Source organism: Leucopleurus acutus, assembly GCF_964270905.1.
Source record: "Leucopleurus acutus genome assembly, chromosome: 10".
In the NCBI taxonomy this organism is placed as follows: Eukaryota; Metazoa; Chordata; class Mammalia; order Artiodactyla; family Delphinidae; genus Leucopleurus; species Leucopleurus acutus.
Window position 1 is genome coordinate 16,967,705 of NC_139153.1, and position 27,152 is coordinate 16,994,856.

The 27,152-nt window shown below is 39.4% G+C and overlaps 1 protein-coding gene across 1 annotated transcript in view; it reads left to right on the forward strand.

Moving 5' to 3' along the window:
- The window catches only part of CNTN3 (contactin 3), a gene marked incomplete at its 3' end in the record, with an annotated part of 239,450 nt that overhangs the window by 79,078 nt on the left and 133,220 nt on the right, over positions 1–27,152 (forward strand). Inside the window, exon 4 of the mRNA XM_082847771.1 lies at positions 12,756–12,851. Coding sequence (XP_082703897.1) covers positions 12,756–12,851 — 96 coding nt within the window. The remainder of the gene's footprint in view (positions 1–12,755; positions 12,852–27,152) is intronic.

The window sequence follows — 27,152 nt, forward strand, 5'->3', positions numbered from 1 at the left end:
AACAGGTCCAAAGGGTAATATAACCCATTTAATAAGTTGGCCCATTTATTCTGACAACACTGTATTTACATTTGTCCCATTTTCACTTTATTTTACCCTCTGCATCAGCACATTTGCCCTAATTGCTTTCTAATTTGTATACACGTTTGTGCTTTAAAAATTTAAACCAAGAAACCTTTTTCAGGAGCTCTTTAAGTACTGAAGTGTAGGGGATCTAGTAGACTAATGGAGCCATGTGTCACCTAGTATCATGTGTAATGCATTTCTGTAGCACAGAATTGCACTCTTGTACTTTGCTTATTCTGGAACTCAGATATAACTTACAAAGAAAACAAGTAGTATGAATTTGTGCTTGCTTTCTTCAGAGAAACATAGGCAAATGCACATTCAGAGGTCTGCTGATAGTGATGTTTCCATGGCAACAAGCAGACTATGCTGTCATAATATTTATATCCGTCTATTATGCTTTAGTTTATTTTAGGGTTTGGTGTTAAAATGACAAAATAACATATGCCTTTATTTTCTTAAATATAAGGTTGATTTTTTTCTGGGTTAAATATTTTTAAAGACCTCATAGAAATTAACAAGAAATCATTGTTACACATGTAGATTTTTGTTATTCCCTATTAGTTTTAAATTTTGTACATTTGTTTATAAAAGTTTTGAAATAGATGTACATGACACAGTAAGTGGCCAGTGTTAAAGTTAGGGAGAAATACACACATTTCTTTAAATTTCACAGTTATATTTTGGGGGAGATTCTTTTTTAGCTATTTTGCTTTGTAACTTTGTAACTTAAGCTTTAAGTTAATAATTCAGGAGCTCTGCAACAGAACAACAGACATCAGCTGTGCCCGAGGTAATGATCTAAGATATTATAAATCTTTCACCAATAGACAAATTAATTTTCATGTGTTGTTAATATAGGGGCACAAGAGAGTGAGAGGCTTTATTGAAATCATATGATAACATCTGTTTATATGCTTAATACGTAATATGTGCCTAGGATGTAAAAATGAAGCAGAAGGAAGACTATACTTTTGTGAAGCTTACTTTCTAGCCAGGATGCGGGGGGGGGGGCGTACTAAATAAATAAACAGTAAATACATTCTACAATATTGTGTAATGACTTTGAAGAAACATGAAGCTACATAAGGTTATAGAGTGATGAGAAATAGGAGCATTTACACCTAAATATTTTGCTGTCGTTTACACTTTGAAAGCTCTATTTCGTTGATCATTACCTTTGATTGTTATATCAAACCCCAAGGGGATTCCTGGGTGGGTGTTATCCCTCCTTGTTGACAAAGAGGAAACCAACTGCATGGTTAAGAAATGAGTTGCCAAGTTTCAGAAGAGTAAAGACATCTTCTTTCAGCCTTGTTTGGCACTTGTTGAATAATTTCAATGAATGATTGAAAGAATGAACATACCTTAAATATGACTTGCGAATTATCCATTTCAGTTTTCTAAGGTAGAACTTCTAAAGACTGAAAAGGAGTCAAAAGCTTAAACTGTAATTCAGATATGACGGTCCTCCTTTTTCTCCAAGTTAGAAATCAGAGGATGTGTCACCTGCCTGGCTCTGACACTTAATTAGCAGCATGGCTTTGGGCAAAATCTAACCTCTCCTGGACTTGGTTTGCTCTTGTAAAAATTGGGAATAATTATGTATGCATTGCCTGTCTCACAGATTATTGCTGAGAATCATATGAGATAAACTATGTCAATCTCAAGAGGTCTGTACACATGCAAGTCATTTTGATTCTTTAGAAAGTAATCTTCATTTAACTTGAGTTAGGTAAGTATTTTTTTCAGGCGGTCCATAACTAATCTTTGATGTGTGTCTCTCTCTTTCTCTTTTTGATGAAAATTGTGTATGAAGTGATCATATAATTAAAATAAATCTAATTAGCTTCTTTCTCTGTAACAAAGGTGATCTTTGAATGCCAGACCATAGGTGTTTTTATCATCTGTGATCCCTGCTGTTAGTCTGGTAATGTGCTGCTGAGGGAATCATTCAAACATGATTCAAAAAAAACTATTTATAAATAAGGGTAACGATTCAATATTTGATATTTTTTCTTGTAGTGTTGGAGGGTTATTGCATTATGCTAATTTATTTTTATTTTCCATTATTCTAATAATGGATGGAAGTAAGCATATAATGTAACACCATATATTCGTTGCTAAAATCACATGTGTCTTAATGGCAACTGTTCCATGAAATGTATAAACAGTCTCAGTGACTCAGCCAGTTTAGCAAATAACAGGAGCTTTTTTTAAAAAACTCACCTCAAGTGTTGAATTTCAACAAGTATTACTTAGCATCTATTCTACTAATTGCAGGGGGAAAACAATAGAAATTATGATGTTCCTGGGAAGACAGACATGCCTGTTGAAAGCAAGAGGCTAAACATAGACAAACTGGAGTAACTGTTGAAGGCTTCAAATGAGAAAGGATACTTTCATCTGGGTTTGAATGACATAGGTCTGGATTGATGAGGATAGAAGGATATGTAGAGCTTATCCTTGCCCGGGGAGGGGAAGCAGCTTACTTACTGAGCACCTAATACATTCCAAGAATTTTGCGTTTATTTTCTCACATAACCTCTCAGCATGTTTCTAACGCAGGTCATATTATCTGCATTTTTCAGAAGAATCTGCATATCAAAGAGTCTGAGAAAATTGTGTAAAACCACAGAGCTTGTTTTAGTAGCAGAGACTCTAACGGAAATCTAACTTCAAATTCTTTGCTGAAGAAGCCACTAAGACATTTTAATCTAGGCTGTTAAAAAACTTTTTTAAAACGTTTGAGAATATTATAACTGCATTGATAACTGCATTGAAGTGGCGTGATTTGTTCAGATATTCAGAATATTGTCATTTTATGTGATCTTTTTATTTCCAAATTGGCAAGTAGACGTTTCTAAGTGAAAAGACCAAGCACATCCTTGTATAACTAATCATTAGAATTCCTCTGTGACGCACCCAATGATGATTAGTTTCTGAAATATAACATTCTTAGATAGTCTTGAAAATAGTTCTCTATATTTGGTAACGTTTTATGTATGAATGCTGGCTTTTTCTGTGGCCCTGTTAAAATCAAACTGACTTTTAAAATATGGTTTTCATGCAGATTTTCTGAATTATCTCAAACCTCTGGTATACTTGGAGATCTTAGTTTCAAAGAGAAGGAAAATGATTTGTAGTATTGCCACATAAATTTTTTACATGTGGTTTTAATGATAAAGCTAGCTTTTTTAAGATACATGAAGTATAAGAAGAAAAAATTTTCAGAGGGTAAGATTTATAGTACTGTTCAGCTTACATTAAACTGTTCATGTTTTAAAATTTAGTATTACAGGTGAAATTAATATCTATAATCAACTGGGAAGAGTTTTTTTTTTCTTAGATTTAATATACTGGAAGAGCAAAACTGTCAATATCGGAAACATTATTCTTAATTTTTGTTGTTTGATTTAATAATCCAGCATTAACGTTTTCCCAAATACATAAGGGGCTTTTTTATTTGATATAGTCAGGACCAGTAGTTGGACTCTTAATTGAAAAGCTCCTTAATAAATTAAAATAGGTAATCATTTAAAGAAAAGTTACCTTTTATTATAACAATTTTATTTTTGCTTAAAACATGAAACTATATATGTCTTCTGCTTTTTGTTTTTGTTTTTTAATGCAGTGCCCAGCACTCTTCGTTGATGGAAGGTAGGAATTCGTTGTGTTATTTGTATAAAACACACCTATTATGAATCTCCTGTGATTTCCAGCTATTGTTTTTCTTTGAATTTGAGTGATAATTTAAAAAATATTTCTTAAGTAATCTGGGTACAGAAATAGTCTAAAGATTTTTATTTTTTTATTTATAAGCTTTTATGGTATTTTGCATCATGTATTCTATCTATTTTAGCATCAATCTTGGGAAAGGGTGAATTGCTTTCGTTGAGTTTTTCAGAAGTTTAAAATTTTTTTTATAAACAACAGTTCCCTTTTTTTCACACGCTTATTCCCTCAACTTTTGAAGTATTTCACTAGTAATTTAATTTCATGTAAAAAGGGTGATTCAGTTCTGTTAATAAATACAGGCAGTTCAACTGATGGAAGCAGAAGGGCTTGCTAGAGAGCAGCTACTATGCACAAGCATTCTGTGTGCTCTTAACAGTGGACGGTATCTTTTCTAGAGGGGACAAATCATACTGCTTGAGTTGAAGCCATTTGTACTGGATAGGTGCTTTTTGAGGTCTGTGGAAGGCAAAACGGAGATGGAGGTGAACTGAGCCCTCAGCCTTAGTCTTGTGAGACAGACTAATCTAAAACTCAGTTATCATGTAGTCCAGAATTATCGGAGAATTCTTCCTTCACAAAGCGTGAACATTTTTAACTAGACCTTGAAATATAGATGCTTAACATAAGTTGAAAGGAGAATGATGGGGCATAAGTAAAGTTTTAGAAGCCGAAATACTCCAAATGACAAACCGAGCTCTTTTGTGGCAATACCTGGAACATAGGTACATATTTCACACATATATACATATATATGTACATATACTAATACATACGTGTCAAGTGAATGACTGAACGTTAGGACTTCATCATCTAGGCAATGAGAAATTCCTGTAAAATTTTGAGCAGGTATTGAAAACTGGATATGTGTTTTATGAAGAAAACTGAACTCAACTCTCTGGGCACAAGACAGATGGATTGGATGGGAGGGGAGAGATCGCAGGTGGGGAGACCAGCCCAAAGGTTGGATGGACTTATCCCATAGTATAAAGATGAAAAGAGCTGGACTTGAAATCAGTTGAACTGGCTCCACCTCTCACTGCATCACCTTTGTCAAAGTCTGTAATTGCTCTGAGCCACAGCTTTTTTGGAAAATGGAAAAATAATACCTTTAAATAGAGCTTTTGTGAAAATTAAATGAGATAAATTCCAGGAAATTCTGTCACACAGCCTAGCAAATTCTTTCATCCATTAATTCCTTCATATATGAAATTAGTCAGTTTTGATAGAGCATATTCTTATGACGTTGGGGATGCAGAGTTTTGATAGACAAGCATACTCGAGCCATATGCTTAATACATGCCAGGTGAATTTGCATCATAAAAATTTTCCAGTAAAATTAAAACGGTGGTAGTGAGAAATTAGAAATGGGACGAAAGAGGCTGAACTTTGCAAAACAATTAACATGATAAAATTGAATGGATTAAACAAAAGTAGGAATGAGGAGTGACAAATTGGAGGTGGGAGTCTTAGAAAGTAACAACACAATGATGGAAGTTGTAGGGTTTTGTAGGGACTACTCTAAGCGTAGGAAAATGAAATGTTGAATATGAGATGAATAGCCAAAATGTGTCTGGAAGGCATGCAGAAAATGCATGTTTTGAATCAAAATTTTGATGAGCACATCTTTGGTATAGACACAATGGTAAAAGCTTCAGACATGGTGAGATCTATGAGAGGATGTAAAGAAAAATGATAGCTATTATTTTGTGAACACACCGTTTTAAGTAAATGATGTAGACTGTCTTATTTCTTTCTCACAACAATAGCAGAGATAATTGCTATTATTATCCTCAGTTTACAGATGATGAAACTGTGGATCAACAAGTGAAGTAATCTACCACAGGTCAAACACTTAAGTTTCAGGAAAGGGATTTGTAGGTGGGTTTATCTGACTCCAGAGGACCGAGACTTAAATTCAATCCAAGTTAAAAAGTGGAAGGAAACAGAGAGATGGTCGTGGGGGGAAGGAGGATTTGTTTAAGAAAAGTGGCGCATGGGAGTTATTGGAAGATATATTTTGCTTTTTAGATGAAGTGATCTTTGCATGTTTGAAATCATAGATGAGATGAGAGAGACTGAAGTAAGGAGAGTTGTAAAACCAGAGTCTCAGAAGGAATAAGGGAACCTTGCACTTCTATAATTCTATTTATTTTTCAAAGGGCTTGCAGATCTACGATGCTAGAGAGCCTCTCTCAAAAAAGTCTGTGAGGTTCAGAGGGCAGGTGTTGTCCCCAGTTTACAAATAAAAATCTGGGAAGCACAGATGATCAAGGGGTAACTCCCCAGTCTTGCAGGTCTGGATTATGGTGGAGCAAAGACAGGATCCCTGGTGGGCCCACTCCTGTTTTCTTTTCCTAAATCTCACTGGTAGAAAGTTAAGAAATCTGCAACCCAGTCACAGAGGATTCAACTTCGGTGGGGGACCCACCATGGAGATTCCAAGGAAAATGATACGATGGATGCAAATGTATGTTGATGACCCACACAATGCCAACAAATATGTAATAGCCTAGAGATACAAAGATGAAAATGACAGTGTTCTAATCTTGGTGGACCCCCAGGATAGGAGAACAACATGGAAAAATAGAAACATATAGAAAATACAGAATTGGGAGCTTCCCTGGTGGCACAGTGGTTAAGAATCTGCCTGCCAATGAAGGGGACACGGGTTCAATCCCTGGTCTGGGAAGATCCCATATGCTGCGGAGCAACTAAGCCCCTGCGCCACAACTACTGAGCCTGCGCTCTAGAGCCTGCGAGCCACAACTACTGAGCTGGCACACCACAACTACTGAAGCCCGCGCGCCTAGAGCCCATGCTCTGCAACAAGAGCAGCCACCGCAGTGAGAAGCCCGCGCACTGTGGCGAAGAGTAGCCCCTGCTTGCTGCAACTAGAGAAAGCCTGCGCGCAGCAACGAAGACCCAACACAGCCTAAATAAATAAATAAATAAACAGAATTGAAAGGATGGAGGTAATTTCAAGAGTTTCAAGAAAGGGATGTGGATGAAGCTGGTTTTGAAGATGAATAAAAGTGCAACGTCAGTGAAGGAGTGGGAGAGCACAGTTGCGTGATTTTTGACAAGCGTTTTGTGCTTGGGGAAAGCCAAATAGTTTGTTATTGTTTCAGTGTATGTGGCTGAGAGTTGGGGTTGCTGGAGCAGTGGGGTGATGAGAAGCAGGGAAGGAGCTGAATTATGATATATTTGTGGGGAAAGGTCTTGTAAAGTATTCCTAGGTGCTTAGAGTTCACCCATTGTACCAGTATTTCAACTGTGTATAAAAAGCAAAGACAGTTCCTGAAGATGTTAAGATCTTAGTAAGTGCTTCCCTGTTCCCTAAGGAGGCTTAGAAAATACTGAATATGTAAGTCTGCTTGGAAACTTACAACACAAACCTGTTGTAAAACCTGTAAAAAGGCTGGGCTTTTAAGTACGAAATCTATTTGCAGTAGACATTTTTGGTATTCCCCAAATGTATTAAATCCCCTCTGCCCACCTCTGATTAATGTGCAGTGGGGGGTGGGCAGTTCCATGAAAGTTCACAGTGAGAGCTCTGATGGGTAGGGGAAAATGATTGCCCCCAGGGAAAACCCTTCACTGGTAAGTTTGGGAGCCTATATTCAAATACCCCTGACTCCCGTCTTTCAAGGTGATGGTTCTAGAAGGCATTCTGTACACTTATCAGAGGTTCATGCAGAATCAATCCCTTATTGACTACAGTAGCAGCTTCAGTAATGTAACCAGCTGGTGGCTTTTCTTCCATCCCTCTTTCATTCACCCCACTCCTTCCCTCCTACTTTCCGAGATCATCTTCCATATACCGCAGATCACTCAAGTCCTTTCTTGGCTCTGCTTTTGGGGAAGGAAAACTAAGATACTATTGAACTTGTTGAGCAAGCCATTGTTTTTATATAAGGAACTATTTTTGTTTTCCTAGGACACACCTATAGCCTGCCATGGTAGAATTTTCCCTTAGAAACTTTACTGTTTTTTTTTGGCTGCGTTGGGTCTTCGTTGCTGTGCACGGGCTTTCTGTAGTTGCGGCCAGCGGGGGCTACTCTTCGTTGCGGTGCGCGGGCTTCTCATTGCGGTGGCTTCTCTAGTTGAAGAGCACGGGCTCCAGGCGCATGGGCTTAGTTGTTCCATGGCACATGGGGTCTTCCCAGACCAGGACTTGAACCCATGTCCCCTGCATTAGCAAGCAGATTCTTCTTTTTTTTTTTTTAACATCGTTATTGGAGTATAATTGCTTTACAATGGTGTGTTAGTTTCTGCTGTAAAACAAAGTGAATCAGCTATACATATACATGCATCGCCATATCTCCTCCCTCTTGCGTCTCCCTCCCACCCTCCCTATCCCACCCCTCTAGGGGAGATCAACCTGAAAGTGTAAAGTGTTTGAGCAGCCCATAGAAAACCTAGCCCAATAAATAAAATTAACAGACAGGTGTCAAGGTAGAGTATTTTATACACCAGGAATGGTCCATGTGAATATTCATAGGAAAAGCAGTCAAAGTAAGGAGTGTATTTCTCTCCTGGCTCTGCATACCTCTGTTTGATATCTCAGGAGATACTGTCTCCAGGGTGTGACCAGAACTTGGGATATCTTAGAGCAGCACAGCATAGGTGGTGACCAGAAAGGCAATCAAGGTGAGCCACTTGTGGCCTGTAGGTGGGGTAGAGGAAGAGGAAAGAAAGTAAAAAAATATGGAGAGCTGGATTTTATCTTTGTTTTTTAATTCGGATTTCCCCAGTTGTATATGTACTTATTTGTGTGTGTGTGTGTGTGTGTGTGTGTGTGTGTGTGTGTATTCTCTATAATGGTATCATGTACAGTTTGTGTATCCACACTGTGGTCGAGATCCCTCACAGTGCCCTTTTATAACCACACCCATATCCCTGCCCCAACTTCCCTAAACACTGACAACCACTAATGCATCCTCTGTTTCTGAAATTCTGTAATTTTAAACATATTATATAAATGGAGTCGTACAGCATGTAACCTTTCAGGATTGCTTTTTTCACTTAGCATTATTCTCTGAAGATTCATCCAAGTGTGGGGTGTGTCAATAGTCCATTGCTTTTTATTGCTGAGTAGTATTCCAGGAAATGTGTGCACTACTGTTTGTTTAACCGTTCATCCATTGAAGGACATCTGGGTTGTCCCTAGTTCAGGGCTATTATGAATAAAGCTGTAACTTTTCTGTACAGGTTTTCTTGTGAAAATATGTTTTTGTTTCCCTGGGATAAATGCCCAAGAGTGCGATGGCTGGATCGTATGGCAATTGTGTGTTTAGTTTTTGAAGAAACTATCAAACTGCTTCCAGAGAGGCTGTGAAATGCTGTACAGTCATACAGCCACCAACAATGTATGAGCGATTCTGTTTCTCCACATCCTTTATGGGGTTTAGTGTTGTCGCTGCAGGTCTGATAGGTGTTGCTAACCATTCTGATAGGTGTGCCGTGATACCTCATTGCAGTTTTAATTTCTATTTCCCTGATGGCTAATGATGTTGAACATTTTTCATGTCCTTATTTGCCATCTGTATATCTTCTTCAGTGAAATGCCTGTTCATTGTTTTGCCCATTTTCTAAATGGATAGTTTCGTTTTTTACTATTGAGTTTTAAGAGGACTTATTCTGGATACTATTTCTCTACTGGATAAGCGATTTGAAAATATTTTCTCCTGTTGCCTGTCTTTTCATCCTTTTCCCATGCACTTTCACAAGGCAAAAGTTTTAAATTTTGTAAGGTCCAGTTTATTACTGTCAAGCCTAAAACCTTTTTGCTTAACCCTAGATCCCAAAGATGTGCTCCTATATTTTTCTCTAAAAGGTCTATATTTCTATATTTTTATGTCTTACATTTACATTCAAATCCATTTTGAATTTTCATATATGAGTGAGGTTGAGGGCAAGGTTCATTCTTTTCCCTATGGTTGTCCAGTTGCTCCTGCACCGTTTATTGAAAGGCTGTCCTTCTTCCATTGAACTGCTTTTGCACATATGTCAAAAATGAGCTCAGCATATTTGTGTGCATCTGTTTCTGGATTCTCTGTTTTATTACATTGTTCTATGTGTCTGTGCCTCTGCCGTTCCCACACTGTCTCGCTCATTGTAGCTACATAATAAGTCTTAATACTAGGTAGAGTGGTTCTTTCCACTTTATTCTTCTTAGTCAAGATTGTCTTAGTTATTCTAGGGCCTGTGCTTTTTCTATGTAAGTTTTAGCACAAGCCTGCCTACATCTACAAAAAATATAAAAGTAAAACAACCAAAAACCTTGCTGGAATTTTGACAGGAATTACATTAAATCTATCAATTTGGGGACAGTTGAAACTATGCTGAATCTTCCAATCCATGAACACAGTAGGTGTCTTCACTTTATTTAGACTGATTCCTTTTTATCAGTATCTTGCAGCATATAGATCCTTTGTATGTTTTATTATCTGTATACCTAAGTACTGTATTTTCTTTGAAATGATTGTAAGCAATTTGGTGTCTTTAATTTTGGTTTCTGCAGGTTTATTGTTACTCTCTAGAAATTGTATCCTGTGACCTATTTAACTCACTTTGTAGTGGGAATTTTTTGGTTTGCTTTTTGTTTTTGTAGATGCCTTCCTATTTTCTGTTTAGACAATCGTATCATCTGCAAATAGGAGTCATTTTATTTCTTCCTTTAGAAACTGTATGCTTCTTATTTTTTATTCTTTTATTATTGCAGCGGTCAGAACTTCTAGTATGATGTTGGCTGCAAGTGGCTAGAATGAACATCCTTGTCGTATTCCTGATGTTGGCAGAAAACATTGTCTTTCACCATCAAATATGATGCTAGTTGTAGTTCTTTGTAGATGCTCTTTATGAAGTTGGTTTCTTCTTAAAATCTGGCTCACAAAATGTGAATAATGTCACATTTTGCAAGAATTAGGAGACAGGAAGAAAAATCTGAGAGGTTTCTACCAAATAATTTCTGGAATGACTTCTTATTTATTTTGACTCCTAAACAGGTCTTGTTCTGATACAGTTCTTGTCAAGATTGGACCATATGCAGCCTTGACTTGGGTTTAGGTTGCATATATAATCTGCCAGGATATTTCAGTAATCTGAGACTTTTTGGATATTTTTACTACTTTGATCTCTATAGTCCCTAGGGTTAAAAAAAAAAAAAAAAAAAAGCCGGGAAAACACTTCAGGCCACTACAGTTATTTTTGTTTGCTCTTCCTAATGCATGTTCTCCATGAACTGGCCACATCAGGTATCCAAAAATAATGTTCTTTGCCCTTATATACTGTAGAGATAGTATCACTGCAAATGTCCAGAGCAATGGACAAACCTGTGACAGTGTTAGTGTTTAGGCAAAAGAGGTTTTCACCTATGGAGGAGAAGAGACATTGTTAGTTTCCGTAGAACCTTTTTTTTATCCTTTTTGGTGTATTCTGGGTAAAATCAGTGATGAATATGTTTTATGATGTGAAGTTATATAACAGAAGAAAACAAGGAATTGGACAGAAAATCAGTAATTATGATGCATACTTGGTTGTCAAAATATAATGATTTGAAATTATTTTTCCATGTATGGGCTACATTCTGATATGATGTACTCCTCCACTTAGTCTTTGGGAAACGTTTGGATGGTACAATTTTGCAGTTCCAGCTCAGTTACACTTCAAAAGCCTTAATGTTTTGATAATGCTGCATTTGGTTATAGATTTAAGATGATATAATGCTATGTTATATCACTTTTGTAGGGTAACTTCTGAATAAAATAAGTCCATAAACACTATTGTTTCTCCTTTTATAGTCACACATATGTGAGTTTTGCTGAATTGCTTTATTCCATGCTTAAAAGCTAGCAATTTAATACTGTTTTTCAGTAACAATAAAATGAAACACATAGACCTTCTAATTTCCCATTGATGTATTGATTTATGGTGCTCAGAAAATTCATACATGTCTACAGTTGGTAGTTTTATCAAGTTGAAGAAGATTATTTTGGTTTTTGCATTTTTCAAAGTTGAAATTTTTCAGGTTGTGTTTTAAAATACATACACTGCCTTACTTTTCATAGTCACCACATAGGCAATTTATATCAACCCTTAAAAGCTATGAAATGAGTATATTCTTTCACAAATTGACAGTGTAATTGTTCCCATACAGAAAGTGACACCACAGCATATATTAACTATGGAATGCACAGTACTTTTTTTTTTACGGTACGCGGGCCTCTCACTGTTGTGGCCTCTCCCGTTGCGGAGCACAGGCTCCGGACGCGCAGGCTCAGCGGCCATGGTTCACGGGCCCAGCCGCTCCGCGGCATGTGGGATCTTCCTGGACCGGGGCACGAACCCATATCCCCTGCATCGGCAGGCGGACTCTCAACCACTGCGCCACCAGGGAAGCCCAGTACTTTTTTTTTTTAAATCATAGTTTAGAGAAACAAACGTTTCTTCTTTTTTTCCTCGTAGGCTTAAGCTTTGTTCAAAATGAAGCCCATAGAATTTTCTCCATGCTATAATTTAAGCTGGAGAATATGAGTTGGAATTTGCTGTCCTGGATTATTATTGAAAGAAATTAAATGGTTTTTAAAAATAACCACTGGTGATCAAAATAATATTTGCCTTAATTGCTTTATTAAATACTTGAAAAAAATTATTTGACCAATAATAAAAACAGTTTGTATTTTTTTACAGCTACAGATAAAAAGGAATATGTGGGTTTAATGTACAGGATTAGTGGATACGTATTTTTGTTTCTATTGCTGCATTTCTAGAAGCCTTAGTAAAGAAATCAAAATCCTACTTTTCCTTCTCAAAGCAAATGTTAAATGTTTTACTCCTGAGGTTCCTGAGATGGGATTTTTTATTATCCTAAAAAAGAGGAATGTCTCTGTGTGAACATTTTAAATTTATGGTCCTTTCTGAAATTCTGTTTTGTTTTGTTTTCAAATCAGATCTGGAAAATTTTAAAACCAAAATGAGAAGTACAGTGTCAGTGCGTGAAGGACAGGGAGTTGTCCTGCTCTGTGGCCTCCCGCCACACTCTGGAGGTAACAAGTGCTCTGTTTTTGCTTTTATGTTTATTAAACAAGTTTTGGGGCGAGACCCACAGCATATGTACTGTTATTGCTTCCATAAATTACCCTGAGAAACTTGATAATCCAAGCATTGGATTCTGTCAGGTGAGTTGCAGTATAAGAAACTCTACAAAAAACAGTCTATCCAGAGGAGATTATAAACATAATTTACTCATTTCAACAAGGAAGGTTCTAAAGGCAAGCAAGATCAAGTTAATTTCAATTACCTAATGGTGCTGAACAATGCTTCATCCTTACACTATTATCATTTATTATTTAGTTGTAGACCGTGACGTACATTGGTGTCTTTGTGGTTTCTCTCTCTCTCTGTCTCTCTCTCCTGCCTTATGCATACACGCTTACACATGGTTATTGATATATGCTGTTGCACCTCTTGATATATGTGTAATATATATATTGAAAATGAAATATGTGTGTGTATTCACATCATTTTATTGGGGTGTTGGAATTGCACATTTTATGCTATATTGCTATAAATTGAAATATTGCTGGAAATTCACAAGGTTAACAAAATAGCTACCATGAGTGACAATGAACTTCTGCACATATGAAAATAATTTAATAAGTACCGCTGCCCGGTAAGAGCCTGAAGTGCTGGTTGGATTTTCCTCTCACGCTCACTATTACAAACTTGGTCACTTGCAGGAACAAAGAAGGCATTATTAATGTATGAATCATTGTTGTCAGAGAAGCAAACACATTCTGTTATGAGAGGATGAGAATTCCTGAGAGATAAATAGGTTAGAGAGAAGCTTTCTGACCAGAGATGAAGCTGAGAAGTCTCCTTCCCATTATAATAAAGTTTATTCAGATGTCAGTATGCTGGACTTTCTTTGTTCTGTGACATCCAAACTAAAGTCCTTTTTGCCCAGTGGCTCGGCAGTTTTAATCACAAAATCCTCAGCCCAGTGAAACAGACATTTCCCATCTTCAGTGTTTGATCATTTGAAATGTCTGAGCCAGCTGCAGACTGCAGATTTGGGCCTTGATTAGCTGCCGTGCTTGCCCTCGCGTTGGTGAGTATGGGTTTAAATTGGGCTCCCCAGTCTACTTCGGGAGTGTCTATTTTGCTGAAATCATGAAGTTTCAGAGGACCTGTGACTTTGAAGGGAAGCATGGACTCTCTTGATGAGCAGTAAAAGTAACTGAGCTCAGACTGGCTTGAAGAAAATAGGGAGTTTAGACTGGCTCATATAACTGGGTTGAGCATGTGCTTCCTCCTAGAGCTGTGTGGTTGACACAGCGATGTACCACCCAGAATGACTCGCTGCCCCACCGTGGGCAGCGGGGTCAACCAGTGGCCTCCAGCTCTCAGCTTCTTCCTGATCTCCTTGGCTGCAGGAGCCACTTGCCCAGGGTCTCGCCCTTCCAGGGACTGCCTGCATCTGGTGACCAAACAAGGAGAGGATATAAGGGGTCAGCCCCTTCTGCCCAACACTGGACAGTTCTAGTGGGGAGGGCTCAATCCAGAGCTTCCTTCCAGCATGACCAAGCCTTTTTGGGCCACGACAGTTTGACTTCTTTCTTATCTCAAATCCTGCTTCTGCCTCCTTGCTTTCACGGGTTTTGAGCTTTGGTCAAAATCTTTATCCCAGACTCTACTATTTGCTCCCTGAGAACCCGATCTGCTGGACCCAATGGTTTAACCAGTTTCATAAGCGGTTGGTCTTTCTTGCTGTTTCCTGGCTCTGCTTCCCTCCGTGTTGATTCCATTGTCATGCAGACTCCCTGTGGTAGCACAGGTGGCTCCTGGCACCTCCAGGCCTTCTGGTCCTTAGTGCTAAGGATCCTAAGGGACCAGACAGCCTGTTGCTCAGTGGCTCCTGATTTTCATTGGATCAGCCTTGCTCATGAGATTTTCCCCTCCAGCAGAGAACCAGACTCAGCTCCATCTACTGGCAAGCACTGAGATGAGAAAGGTGTAGTTTCCAAAAGAAAAGAAGGGTTTTTTGTTGTTGTTTTGTTTTTTCGTTTTTTTTTTTTTTTTTTTTTTTTTGCGGTACGCGGGCCTCTCACTGTTGTGGCCTCTCCTGTTGCGGAGCACAGGCTCTGGACGCACAGGCTCAGCGGCCATGGCTCACAGGCCCAGCCGCTCCGCGGCATGTGGGATCTTCCCGGACCGGGGCACGAACCCGCATCCCCTGCATCGGCAGGCGGACTCTCAACCACTGCACCACCAGGGAAGCCCAAGAAGGGTTTTATTATGAGAAAAAAAAAGGAGTGATGTTTTAGGTAGACACTAATAATGGTTAGAAGTACACCTAGTAAGCAAGTATCAAAATAACTAAAGTTTATTTTTTAAAAGCAACATAAAATAGTAGCTGGGCGGTCTTGTGTATGATGTGTGTTGGAACTGTTGACCCAAATTAAAAGTCTAAGTGATCTTCTTTAAACATTTTTATGATTAGATGTACTTGCTGATAACAAAGAAGGGGATCTTTTAGTTGACTGGGCATGCACACAGTGAGGAAGTCTTAATAAGCTGTTGGATAAAACATGTTCCAAAAGGTGAATCTTTTCCATTGTCATGAAATTGGAGAACTGCTGGCCAGTCACAACTCTCCTAAGTAATGACAACCTCTAAGTTATGATTCCTCTCTGCCTTGGCGACTTCATATAGTGGTCTTTTCATTTTTAAAGCTCACAGTCTGGGGTGACTGTGAAAGTCCGTAGAATTGTTGGCAAAGAAGGAAAGAGATCTTCCCAGATGCGGTGCATTAGCTCTTAAGACCCCGCGGCATGCATGGGGGAGCGAACCACTGAACAAAAGCATATCTTCCTGCATGCTAGATTGTGCAGGAAAATGATAGGGACCAGAGCGTCAGATTTAGATGCTGAGAACAGGATTGTCCTTGATCCAAGTCTACCTCATGTTGAGTCTGCCAAGTCACAGTTCACATCCCCTGCCCTGACTTCTTGGTTTGGGAGCTTCTTGAAGACAGAGCCTATGTCCAGGTTTGCTCTGCACCCAAGTGCCTGACACAAGGCTGGTTTATGACGAGCAGTCAGTTGAACAAATGAACACATTCACGAAATGAATAAAGGAATCCTCTTTAGATTGGGCCAGTTACAGATGCTTTCTGAGAATGCACTGCAAACTCTGTTTCTAGAGGTGGAAGCGTTTAACAGCTAATATGCGCTGGGTGCCAAGCAGACAGGTGCAGACAGTGACAGATGACGGTGAACTCTGCCCACAGCAGCTGGTATCAGCTCCGCTTCATCCCCTTGTGGACTGAGGGACTTTTCATTCAGTGGAGGATGTGAGGCAGCACAGAGCAGCTGAAGCCGTGACTCCAGGATTTATCAGTACATGTGATATGGGGCACACATGGCCCCGCTGTGATCCATTGTGTCCTCTTTCCACAAAGTCCCGTGGTCTCTGCAGGACACGACCTTCCCTTCTCTGTCTTAACTGCTGTATTACTTTTACTCACTTCTACTTGGTCCCTTCTCAGTGGTCGGAACTTTTTAATTTTGCTGTTGTTTTCTGATTACTGAAGACATCATCGTATTTTATTATCTGTCATATGCGCTAACAGAATCACAGCCTGACAGAGTAGACACAGGGGTGAAATAATAATAATAACAAATAATAATAGTAGTCTCTATTTATTGAGTGCTGCTTAGTTGCTAAGCAGGGTGCTGGCTCTTGGTGGAAATAAATCATCTGCTAGGAGATTCTTTTGATGAAAAGTATGGAGAGGAACTGGATAAGTGACAAGGGAGATATGCAAAAAAAGAACCGAAATAGGAGTCCCAAAGTATGGAAACTGAATATATTATTCAAACTCCCTTAAATCATTTGTCTATGCAGATAATTTATAAGCAAGTAGCAGCAGCCTGGGGTTGCTTTGCTTAAGAGCAGTCACCATTTATATGACGCCAGAGAAGGAAAAATTGTTTCCTGATGGGTGACAGAAATGTTTCCTGGGGGTCCCCGTAACTCCTAAGCAATGCAGGTTACTGTCATCTGAGAGGGGTCTCATCTCCCACTCATTCTGTGACACTTTCTGCCACTTCCTGTTCATTGTCTTCTCTGCAGAATAATCCAAAATCTCTCTAAGGTGAAAGGAATTAGTATCCTCTTGAAAATTCGTTGGAAAATCAGGAAGCGACATGCCAAAAATAAGGTACCAGCCATGGAGTATCCGTGGGTTAGTTATCAATCTAATGACCAATAGTGTGAAAAGCTGGGAATTAGTGCCATTACCAGGCAGTTGCTGATATCACTACAAGATCGTTGAAATTCAAACGCACAAAAATATTATCCTAATATAAATAAGGATACAAGACTCGTTCATGGGCTTTTCATGATAAATACTAATTAGACAGGAATTCATAGGTTAATCAAGTTATTGCCTCCATACATGTTAATAAAGACTTGGTTTTTGTCCAAGGATGCCTGATGAGATTTATTCTGAGTTAAAAATAGACCTGAGTATTTCCCAGTGTTTCATAAGCAAACAGCTTTGGTCTCTGATCCAGCTTCCAACGTCTGTGCTCTGTGCATATTCTTACAATGACAGCCCTGGACACTGCCATCCTTTGAGATGTGAAAAGGAAGAGTGTGAGATGCTAAACAGCAGGTAGTGGAGGATGAAGCAACTTCATGCTAAAAATTGCTTTGTAAATCCTGGTGTGACAGAGGTGACAGCTGTTAGCAACATAACCAGATGGCATGGGATTTACACCCTCTGTGCCAACATCTTTTTCTTTCCCTAGGACCAAAAAACAAAAGTCACCTCAGGTAGTTTAGATGGGGCAACTTGAAGAAAAATTTCTAAGTAGGAATGTTCTGGAAACACTTGTGCAGTTGCTAGACCTTGCTTCAAGGCGATGACACATTACCTAGTGTTTTGGGATGTGATTTTGACCCAAAACGGTAGTTTCCCCAAATACCTTAATGTGTAACCTTAGCACCACGTTGGCTTAGGCATTCATCTTTCCTTGAACTACACTCTACTATTCATGTTTGTAGTCTAGTCAGATTTAAAACAACAGCTTTTTACAAAACTTTGAAGTAGGGAATACGTAGTATGTTCATGGGCAGAATGTGCTTTCTGGCTCCCATGGCATTTGCATCACTGGTCACTATATAAAATGTTGCTTTGAGAACCCAAGGGTTTCCCCTTCCCTGAAGCAATGTATCTGAAAGTTGCATCGTAGCAGGTCTTTCTGCCATCACAAATTATGAAATCTAGAGAAGGCTGATGGTTGGTGGGTTATGGAGGAATAAGCATCTCTCTGCACTATAGAATATCGCTCCTAGTTTATTGCTTCTAAGCCTGGGAGTCAGATATGTTAACATGTCACAAGAAAGAGAGAATCCATCTGTAGACTGCATGAATAATATATCACAATTGTAAAAGTGTTTTTTGAATATATGCCAATGCTGATGTGACTGTTGACATTTATGGGTGCCCAGAATATTAATAAATTCGCAGTAGTATTCAGACAGGTATGTTCTGAATCGGTTGACACATAAACCTCAGGTGCTACTATGTGGATAACAGTAAAATTGATCTCTGAAGGGAGTATCTGTTGTCTCATATAGTCTTAATTGCTGAACACCCATTTTGTAGTTGGAAATGGAGATGAAAAATCCTGAGTTTCTCCGAAGTGCTTGAATGTGGAAACTGTGAACTAAAAATATTCATTGAGTCTGCCCTCCTCCCTTCCTTCCTTCTTCCATCTGTCCATCTATCCATCCATCTATTTTATTCATATTTTGATTTACTCATGCATCCATCAAATATCTGTTGACGTGTGGAAGATGTTTATGTCTTATAATGCTATCTTACTGTAATATATATGGCCCATTACTTGAATAATCTTAGTATTAAATACAGAAGAAACTGAAAGCACTGCTGATAAACTTGATAGGCATGTATTCAAGTCAGTATTTTTGAACCCTACCCAAGCCACTTTCCGAGTTAAATGTACTGTTGTCAGGGTGCAAGGCAATAGAAAGATAAATAGGAATCCTCCTGTCCCCAGGGGCATATATGTGAGTGGCTTGAAATGTCTGATTCATATATATAGATAAAAATATACTATAATCCTAATATGTTTACTAGGTAGAAAAATATAAAATATGTAAGTAAATTTTTAAAGAGGGCTTACTATATTTTCTTCATGTACCCCAGGGTACATTTGTACATTTTTTACCCCGTTTTAGAAAACCTGTTTCTAGACAGCGCTTGGGTTTCCTTCCTCCAGCCGTAAGGGTTGGATTATGTGGTGGAGGTTTTAGATTCGCTTGTGTTTTGTTTAACGACACAAGAAGTGACTGCCTCTCCTCCTGGGTATTGCCTCCATTGCCTCCATGGGCTTGGAACCACGCCTAGCATGTTCCAGCAGGCCACTGCTGATTGGCCCAGAGGAGGACACCTGACACAAGCTGGGCCAATCAGCCGCTCTCTCCTGCCAGTTTGAAAATTGACCTGACAGGCTCTATGTTTTGCATTTGGAAGTGTGAGGCAGATCCTTTCTATCATGCCAAGAAAGCTGACGCACATGGCGTAGAGATGCAGCCCTGCAGAGACTAAAAACAGAGACCAGGAACAGCGTAAAGACTAAGAACTGCCTGGCCGCGGGCCCTCCGACCTTTCTCCCTTGGAAGCTGCTTTCTTGCCCTTGGGCGCTATGCAGCAGCCCCAGTATATGGATATATATTCTGTTCCCTTTGTTATTTTCAGCTGAGTCTAGTGGGTGTCTGTTTTTTACAACCGAAGTCTCATCACTAATGTAGAGGGCATTATTGTTAGGGCTACACCCATCACTGGGCTGTTCCAGCATCCTTTTATGATTGAAGTCAGAACTGAACATACCACAGATGGCCCTGGAAGGAGGCAGGGTCACAGAAGACAATTTAAAGAAACTGTGCATTCATTATTATTTACGTGTTCAGTCTACGAGTGAGTTTCCCCAGATTTCAGGGTTGCCAGTGACTACTCCACATACATTTCATCAGAGCGGCATGGGTTCAAGCTCGCTCCCCCCGCCCATTTCATTCTCAGATTCCATAAATAGTCTGCTATAGTACAGTGAGAAAATCATTTTCTCCCACTCGAAAGACCGCCGAGTTTTCCTTGCTGTGATTCCATCCACCCACAAACAGAAGTCAGAAGGAGTGTTAAGCTCATCAAAAAAAAATCACGTGTGTGAGCTGCAAGTTTAAATCCACTGTTAGAATGATAGTGTTTCTACAAGAACTTACTTTAAGATAGGAGAACTCTGATGTTTTCTGCTTTAAGTAAACATTGCATTGTTAATTTAGTACAAATCAAGGATGGTAAAGGCTTTGATTCCTGACATCTTAAGCAGAAATTTAGGGTGATGGTTAGTCAGTGCTTTTTGTCAGAAAAAAACAAATAACATGGTAGCGCTAGGTGAAACCTAAGACTTAATCTGTACGCTAGCAAGAGGGAGAGTTAAATGTTCGTTGCTTTGCTGTAGAAATGCATTTATATGTACTGGTGTTTTAATTAAGCTCACATGAGCTACTGTTAACAAAGAAACCTGAAAATATATTAGCTTAAACTGAACTGTATTTCTTGCTCAGATAAAATCCACATCAAGTGCTTTTGATCATAGATCTCTGGCCTCATCCATTTATGCCTCTCCGTTTCAGCATCTAAAATCTGTGGTCTCTGCCTCTGTCTTGGTCCAGCTGGCAGGGAAAAAAGGGGAGAGATGACCCCTGGATGGTTCTTGTGGACATGTGCCTGGAGGGGATGGCACGTGTCACTTATGTGCACATTCTGCTGACTGGTTCCCAGTCACATGGTCACACTGAGAGCAAAGGAGGTCCATTGTGTGTCATGGGGGAAGTGGGAATGGGTTGGTAGTATGACTGGCTTCTCTCTGCCACCTTTAGATAGACCCGTGCTTTTGAAAATAAGCACAAGCAGGTTAGGACCAGAGACATATAAGATACAGTGTGTCTTAAGAGGCTGTATTTCATGATTTCTAGTGGCTGTATAAGAAGCTCATTTGGAGGACTTGTTAAAAATGTGTATTCCACGATCCCACTCTCAGAGATTCTGATTCCTTAGTGTGGAGTCTTTTCTGGGAATCTGCATTCTTTATGAATGACCCAGGGGATTTTTGACTCAGCGGGACATTGAGCCACACTTTGAGACCCACTATCATCACGTCGTACAAATATAAATGCCTTAAAGAAATGTTTTAAGGAGTAGAGAAATGTCATTTATGATGGAGCAAGTGTAAGCATTGAAGTATTTCAGGAGTTGCATTTTATTAAGTAGGACATTTTGGACTTTAAAAGGGAAGTGGAATTCTTGGCTTATATAGGACATTGATGTTCATTTATTTATAAGCTAGGCAATTCCTATCCCAGCTGAATTTTTCCTTCATTAACATTAGCTGCCTTAGAGAGCACGGTTGACGGTGTGCCTAGGCGTGTAGCTGAATATTCCACGGCATTCATCCACTTTCCCCCGTGTGGAGTAGCTGGTAGGTGCCGGGCAGTCACCTGTGCTTGTTGATAATCACAGAAACTGGGCATTGGTTAAGTGTGCGTAGCTTTTAATCCTCCAGGCACTGCTTGGCATCTTACCCCTGAGTAGTTTGGATTTGTTTATTGTTGTTATTGTGTCTGTGTGTTTCTGTGAGAGTGTTCATCTCAAGGGGGTATGCCCATCTGGAGTAAAAATCAGACTGATATTGTAGGGGAGGATTTTCAAAATCAGTTACTTTCCTTCTTCCCTTTTAGACCTGGCTCTTATTTAAAACCTATTTTTCCCTATTAACTTTAGGAAGTTTGACTTTGAAAGGATACCAGTATTGAAAACTAAAATTTTAAAATGAATCATGTGCAATGATTTCAGTAAGATTACAAGGGTCAGTCAGTGCATCCAAAGAAACATCACAGTGACCACCTTTCTGTATTCTCAGAGGTCTGCAGGGGCCAGCCAAGTGCTTCAGATTAATGAGCAGGGCCAGGTTTTGAGACTTGGGCAATTTTTTGTTCTTTTCTCAGTAACATATTGAAATCACTTAACAGCATCATTTACTTCATATGCAATTTTCACAACATAGAAAATACAGTTCTTTTCTGAGTTTATTAAGCGTTTTGTCACACATATCTTCCATTTGCTGGTTAAGTTATTACTATGGCTTTTTTCCTAATGTCCTCTTAAGTTAAATTCATTAGACACAGACACGCTTGGCATATTAAACACATAGAGATGTTACTTTCACTATTTGTATAAAATTTGCTGCGTATCAGTCAGCTTTTACTAGGTTCTGTTGCAGTAACAAATGACTCCAAAGTCTCAGTAACAAATGACTCCAAAGTCTCAAGGGCTTATAATAATGAAGAGTTATTTCCAGTTTTGTAGGCTCCATGCTATGGGTCGGCTGCAGCTATATTCCATGTGACCTGTTTATTTTGGGAAAAAGTAGCCCTTGTCTGGGATATGCCATTCTCATGGCAGGAAGAAAAGAAACTTGTCAGACTCATTCAGTCTGTTCACAGGTGGTATATATACATCATTTCTGCTCTCATTCTATTTTTTAAATTAATTAGTTTATTATTTATTTTTGGCTGTGTTGGACCTTCATTGCTGTGCGCAGGCTTTCTCTAGTTGCAGCGAATGGGGGCTGCTCTTCGCTGTGGTGTGCGGGCTTCTCATTGCGGTGGCTTCTCTTGTTGCAGAACATAGGCTCTAGGGCACACGGGCTTCAGTAGTTGTGGCTCGCGGGCTCTAGAGCACAGGCCCAGTAGTTGTGGTGCACAGGCTTAGTTGCTCCGTGGCATGTGGGATCTTCCCGGGCCAGGGATCAAACCCGTGTCCCCTGCATTGGCAGGAGGATTCTTAACCACTCCGCCACGAGGGAAGTCCCTCCTATTCTATTTTGCGAAACACATACTATGGCCAATACTGATCAAATGGGCCAGAAACCATTCTGTCACAGAGAGGAGCAACAAAAAATTTTAATAATAGTGTAATCGACCATAAGTTCTCTCTTATTTTTTTCTTTAGCTATTTGGCCTTTGTAGTCTTTCTTTCAGTTTCCCCAGATGTGATGAGATCTAGATCCAGTAACTAGTTTAAGTTATCCTAACTCTTCCAACAAGAAGATGTAAGAACAACAATATATCATGATGAAAAATGACACCCAAAATGTTCAAACCACCCAAAGCGTTCAGTTGCTGCTCAGTTCTAGCTGATTAGTGCCATGGAGAAAGCAAGAACAGGTAGAAACTCTATGTTGGCAGAATTTTCCAAAACGCTAACAATATGGGTCAGACAGTACTTGGTTTGAGGGTGCCTTTAGCCTGTGGGCCACAGTTAGAAGTCTCTTCCTCAAGGACATTCAATTAATGCTAAGCTTTAAAAATGCCTCATTCACTCAGTAGCTTAAGGGTATACGTGTCTAAGAGTTAAGAGTATTTTTTATAGCCTTTAAAAATTCACTTTGGTTAGATTCAGGAGTACAGAAAATAATTCCAAACAAGGCTAATTAAAACAGCTAATTATGGGCTCTTGGAGGCCTGCAGTATTTGGAAGTAGCATCTCAGTCCTTCTGGAAACAGTTTTCCAGATTCATTTTACATTCTCCCCATCTAGTCTAGTTTACATCATTACTTTTCTTAGCAAATGTTTTATGCCCCCAAAGTGGGGATAAACCAATCAACTAAACACAGCAAAGCCATGGGGGTCTAATGTGTGAGGTTTTATTATATGTAAGTACAAACTCTGTAATTTTTGAGACCACATTTGATTTTATCTAGAAAGAGATGAACTTGGAAGGTCAGTGATGTCAGCTAAAGCCCAGTTCCCATGAAGAAGCATTGTATTCCCAAGAGTAAACACAATAATTAAGCAGAATTGTAACTAATTCTTCCATTGTAGCTATGAGTAAATCATTTGTTGTTCCTAAGGTAAATTTTTATGTAAATCTAGAAGTTTAAGAATTTGGGGGGAATTCCCTGGTGGACCAGTGGTTAGGACTTGGCGCTTTCATTGCCGAGGGCCCAAGTTTGATCCCTGGTCGGGGAACTAAGATCCTGCAAGCCGTGTGATGCAACCAAAAAAAATTTTTTTTTCTCATTTTTCTAAAATAATCTTAATGTTTTCAGTGACATTAATATATTTGGAAATATTATGCATTTTGCAACCCACTCCTATCATTTCTTTTCATTTCCCCTTTGATTTTTTTTTTTTTTTTTTTGCGGTACGCGGGCCTCTGACTGCTGTGGCCTCTCCCGTTGCGGAGCACAGGCTCCGGACGCGCAGGCTCAACGGCCATGGCTCACGGGCCCAGCCGCTCCACGGCATGCGGGATTCTCCCAGACCAGGGCACGAACCCGCATCCACTGCATCGGCAGGCGGACTCTCAACCACCGCACCACCAGGGAAGCCCCCCCTTTGATTTTTATACAACATGACACATACATACTCTCTGCACTGAGTGGTATTGATCACCCTCCACAGATAAGGAACCTTCCTGTGCACTGTGTCCCTGACAAGATCATCTGATTCATGGGTTAATATATTAAATACAATAGGTAAAGGTACATTCTGTGTTCCTACCATAGACTCCTTATTTTCTCTTGTGGTTTTATACTTTTGCTCACAGACCATTTGTGTGACACTGAGCAACATTTTTTCACTATGTATTCTTATGCAACAGGCATCATGCAAGAGTGAGGCAGTTTTTAAAAAAAAAAACACTTTTGCAAAAATGCTGGGGAAAGCAAAAGAAAGCATCTTTCTTTTATTTGTCAGAGCTTTTATTTTATTTTTTTAACATTTACTTATTTATTTTATTATTTATTTAGGCTGCGAGGGGGTCTCAGGTGCGGCATGCGGGATCTAGTTTCCTGATCAGGGATCAAACCCAGGCCCCCTGCATTGGAAGTGTGGAGTCCTACCCACTGGACCATCAGGGAAGTCCCTGTCAGAGCTTTTAATAGTACAGTACTAATTTTACATATCCTAGAGGAGGAGTCTAGCGGACAGCTTCTCCCAAACTTACTTGACGAGAGAACCCTTTGTTTATGTAGCATCTTGCGGGACCAGATATTCTGAGAAGTCCACTTCAGGAAATGCTTACATAGCTTGAAGTTCATGCATACCAGTAATTTTCAGACTATTCTCTGCTAAATGCTCTAAGGGTTTGTGAAAGGGTACAGCTTAGTGTACAGACCTCAAATTTCCCCACCCCCCTCTTCAAATAGAGCAATTCTTTTTTTACCAATTTTAAATGTTGTAGTTCCACATAAATATTCTTTAAAGATAGAATTCTGTACTGATAAGTTATAAAGAGAAAGGGAGGGAGGGAGGGAGGGAGGGAGGGAAGGGAAGGGGTAGAGGACAAGTGTACCTTATTTTATCAGTGAGCAGTTGGAATCAGTTCCCGGAATTTGTTCTGATTCATCTTCACTGTAATTCTTGATATATTACGGGGTGGATTCTTCATTATATCATTATGAAAACTGGGGGAGAAAATTAAGGGATGTTTTTGACTGAGTATACTTCTGGCATTTTATAAATTCAATTAATTATGTGTGGATCACATTACACCTGTTATAGTAATAACAACAGGCTCGTGTTTTCTGGTGAGGAAACGAGTCCATCAATCATCTGTAATCACTGATCTTCAGATAAGGGGACCTGTGCTGGCTGGCTTACAGAAACCATAGTGTGTTTTCAACACTACTGCCAAAACATACGTATTCCGCAAAGTTCTGAAGAAGGCCTATTCTGTTTTCCACTTGTGATGTGAAATGACATCTGAAGTGGTGACATATGTAGACTTAAAGCAAACTCTTTTTCAATCATTATAACCTTTAAGCACCACTAACCTCCCTCAGGATTCTTTGACCTTTTCTCCCTGTATTAGGCTTTTTGACAGCTCAGAGAGAGAAGTGGTGTACCTGACATCTGGTATAAACATGAAATGTTAATTCTTGACTCATACTTAATATTGCCAGCTGCTTTCAGATGCTCATGTGATATATTTTGTTTTTCCCATGGCTATAACACAGAATCTGTATGAGTTTTTTTAATCCAGTGCTGTAAGGAGTAAAAGTTATTTCTTAGTTCTGAGTCTTGGATTCCACACCGTAGATTAGGGGGGAGGCAGAGATTCAAGAGTCCTTAGCCAGGCAATGAGAGAATTTTGTCTGCTCCAGTACCAGAGTAGAGAATAAGAAAGCTTAAAGGACTATTAGAACAAGATACAGATGTAAAATGAGAGTGAAATTAAGGCTTTGTTAATCTTTCTATTTTTGAAGTAGAACAGAGACAAAATTCCATATCTCCAACAGGCATTGGAAGGTATTAAAGTGACCATGACTTATTTCTGATTCTTAATGAAGTATATTGGGGGTATGTATTCCAAGCTACAAAGCATTGTTAAGAATCCTCACCTAAATTGGAAGAAATGCTGTTCGCTAAAACCAAGTCATGATCAGAGCATAATAATACAATGAAGGAAATCTCCAGGAAGTAAAAGGAATAGGTGAAATACAAAACTCACTGGATTTCCAGATATCTCCAAGTTGGGAGAACTAGAAAACAATGCAAGAATTGGCTTCCGAGTCAAAGGAAACAAACCTTCGGAACAGCCTGGGAATTTCAGTTGGAAGTACTGTGTAGAGAAAATTTAGAACTGAAAATGAGAGAGTGTTCTGCTGAAAGAATAGCACCTATTTATATCTCTTGTTACATTTGTGAACCTCCAGGTCTTATGCACATGAATAGAGACAGATTCCTTGAATCCATTTTTTTTTTTTTTGGGGGGCTGCATTGGGTCTGTTGCGGCACGCAGGCTTCTCGTTGTGGTGGCTTCTCTTGTTGCGGAGCACGGGCTCTAGGCGCGCGGGCTTCAGTAGTTGTGGCTCGCTGGCTTCAGTAGTTGTGGTTCAGTGGGCTCTAGAGCACAGGCTCAGTAGTTGTGGCACACGGGCTTAGGTGCTCCACGGCATGTGGGATCTTCCTGGACCAGGGATCAAACCCCTGTCCCCTGCATTGGCAGGCGGATTCTTAACCACTGTGCCACCAGGGAAGCCCCCTTGAATCCATTTTAATAAGAATTGAGACAACTAGCAGTTGGGGTATTAGGACTATGATAAGACATCCTTATAGGGGACATAACTTACAACACTTACATATATGCAAAGTTCTTGAACAGTTTGTGTCATGAAAAACTGATTCATCTAAGCCGTGTGTAGTATGTTGGCAAAAGGACTTGAGAACCTTTACACCTGAAATTGAA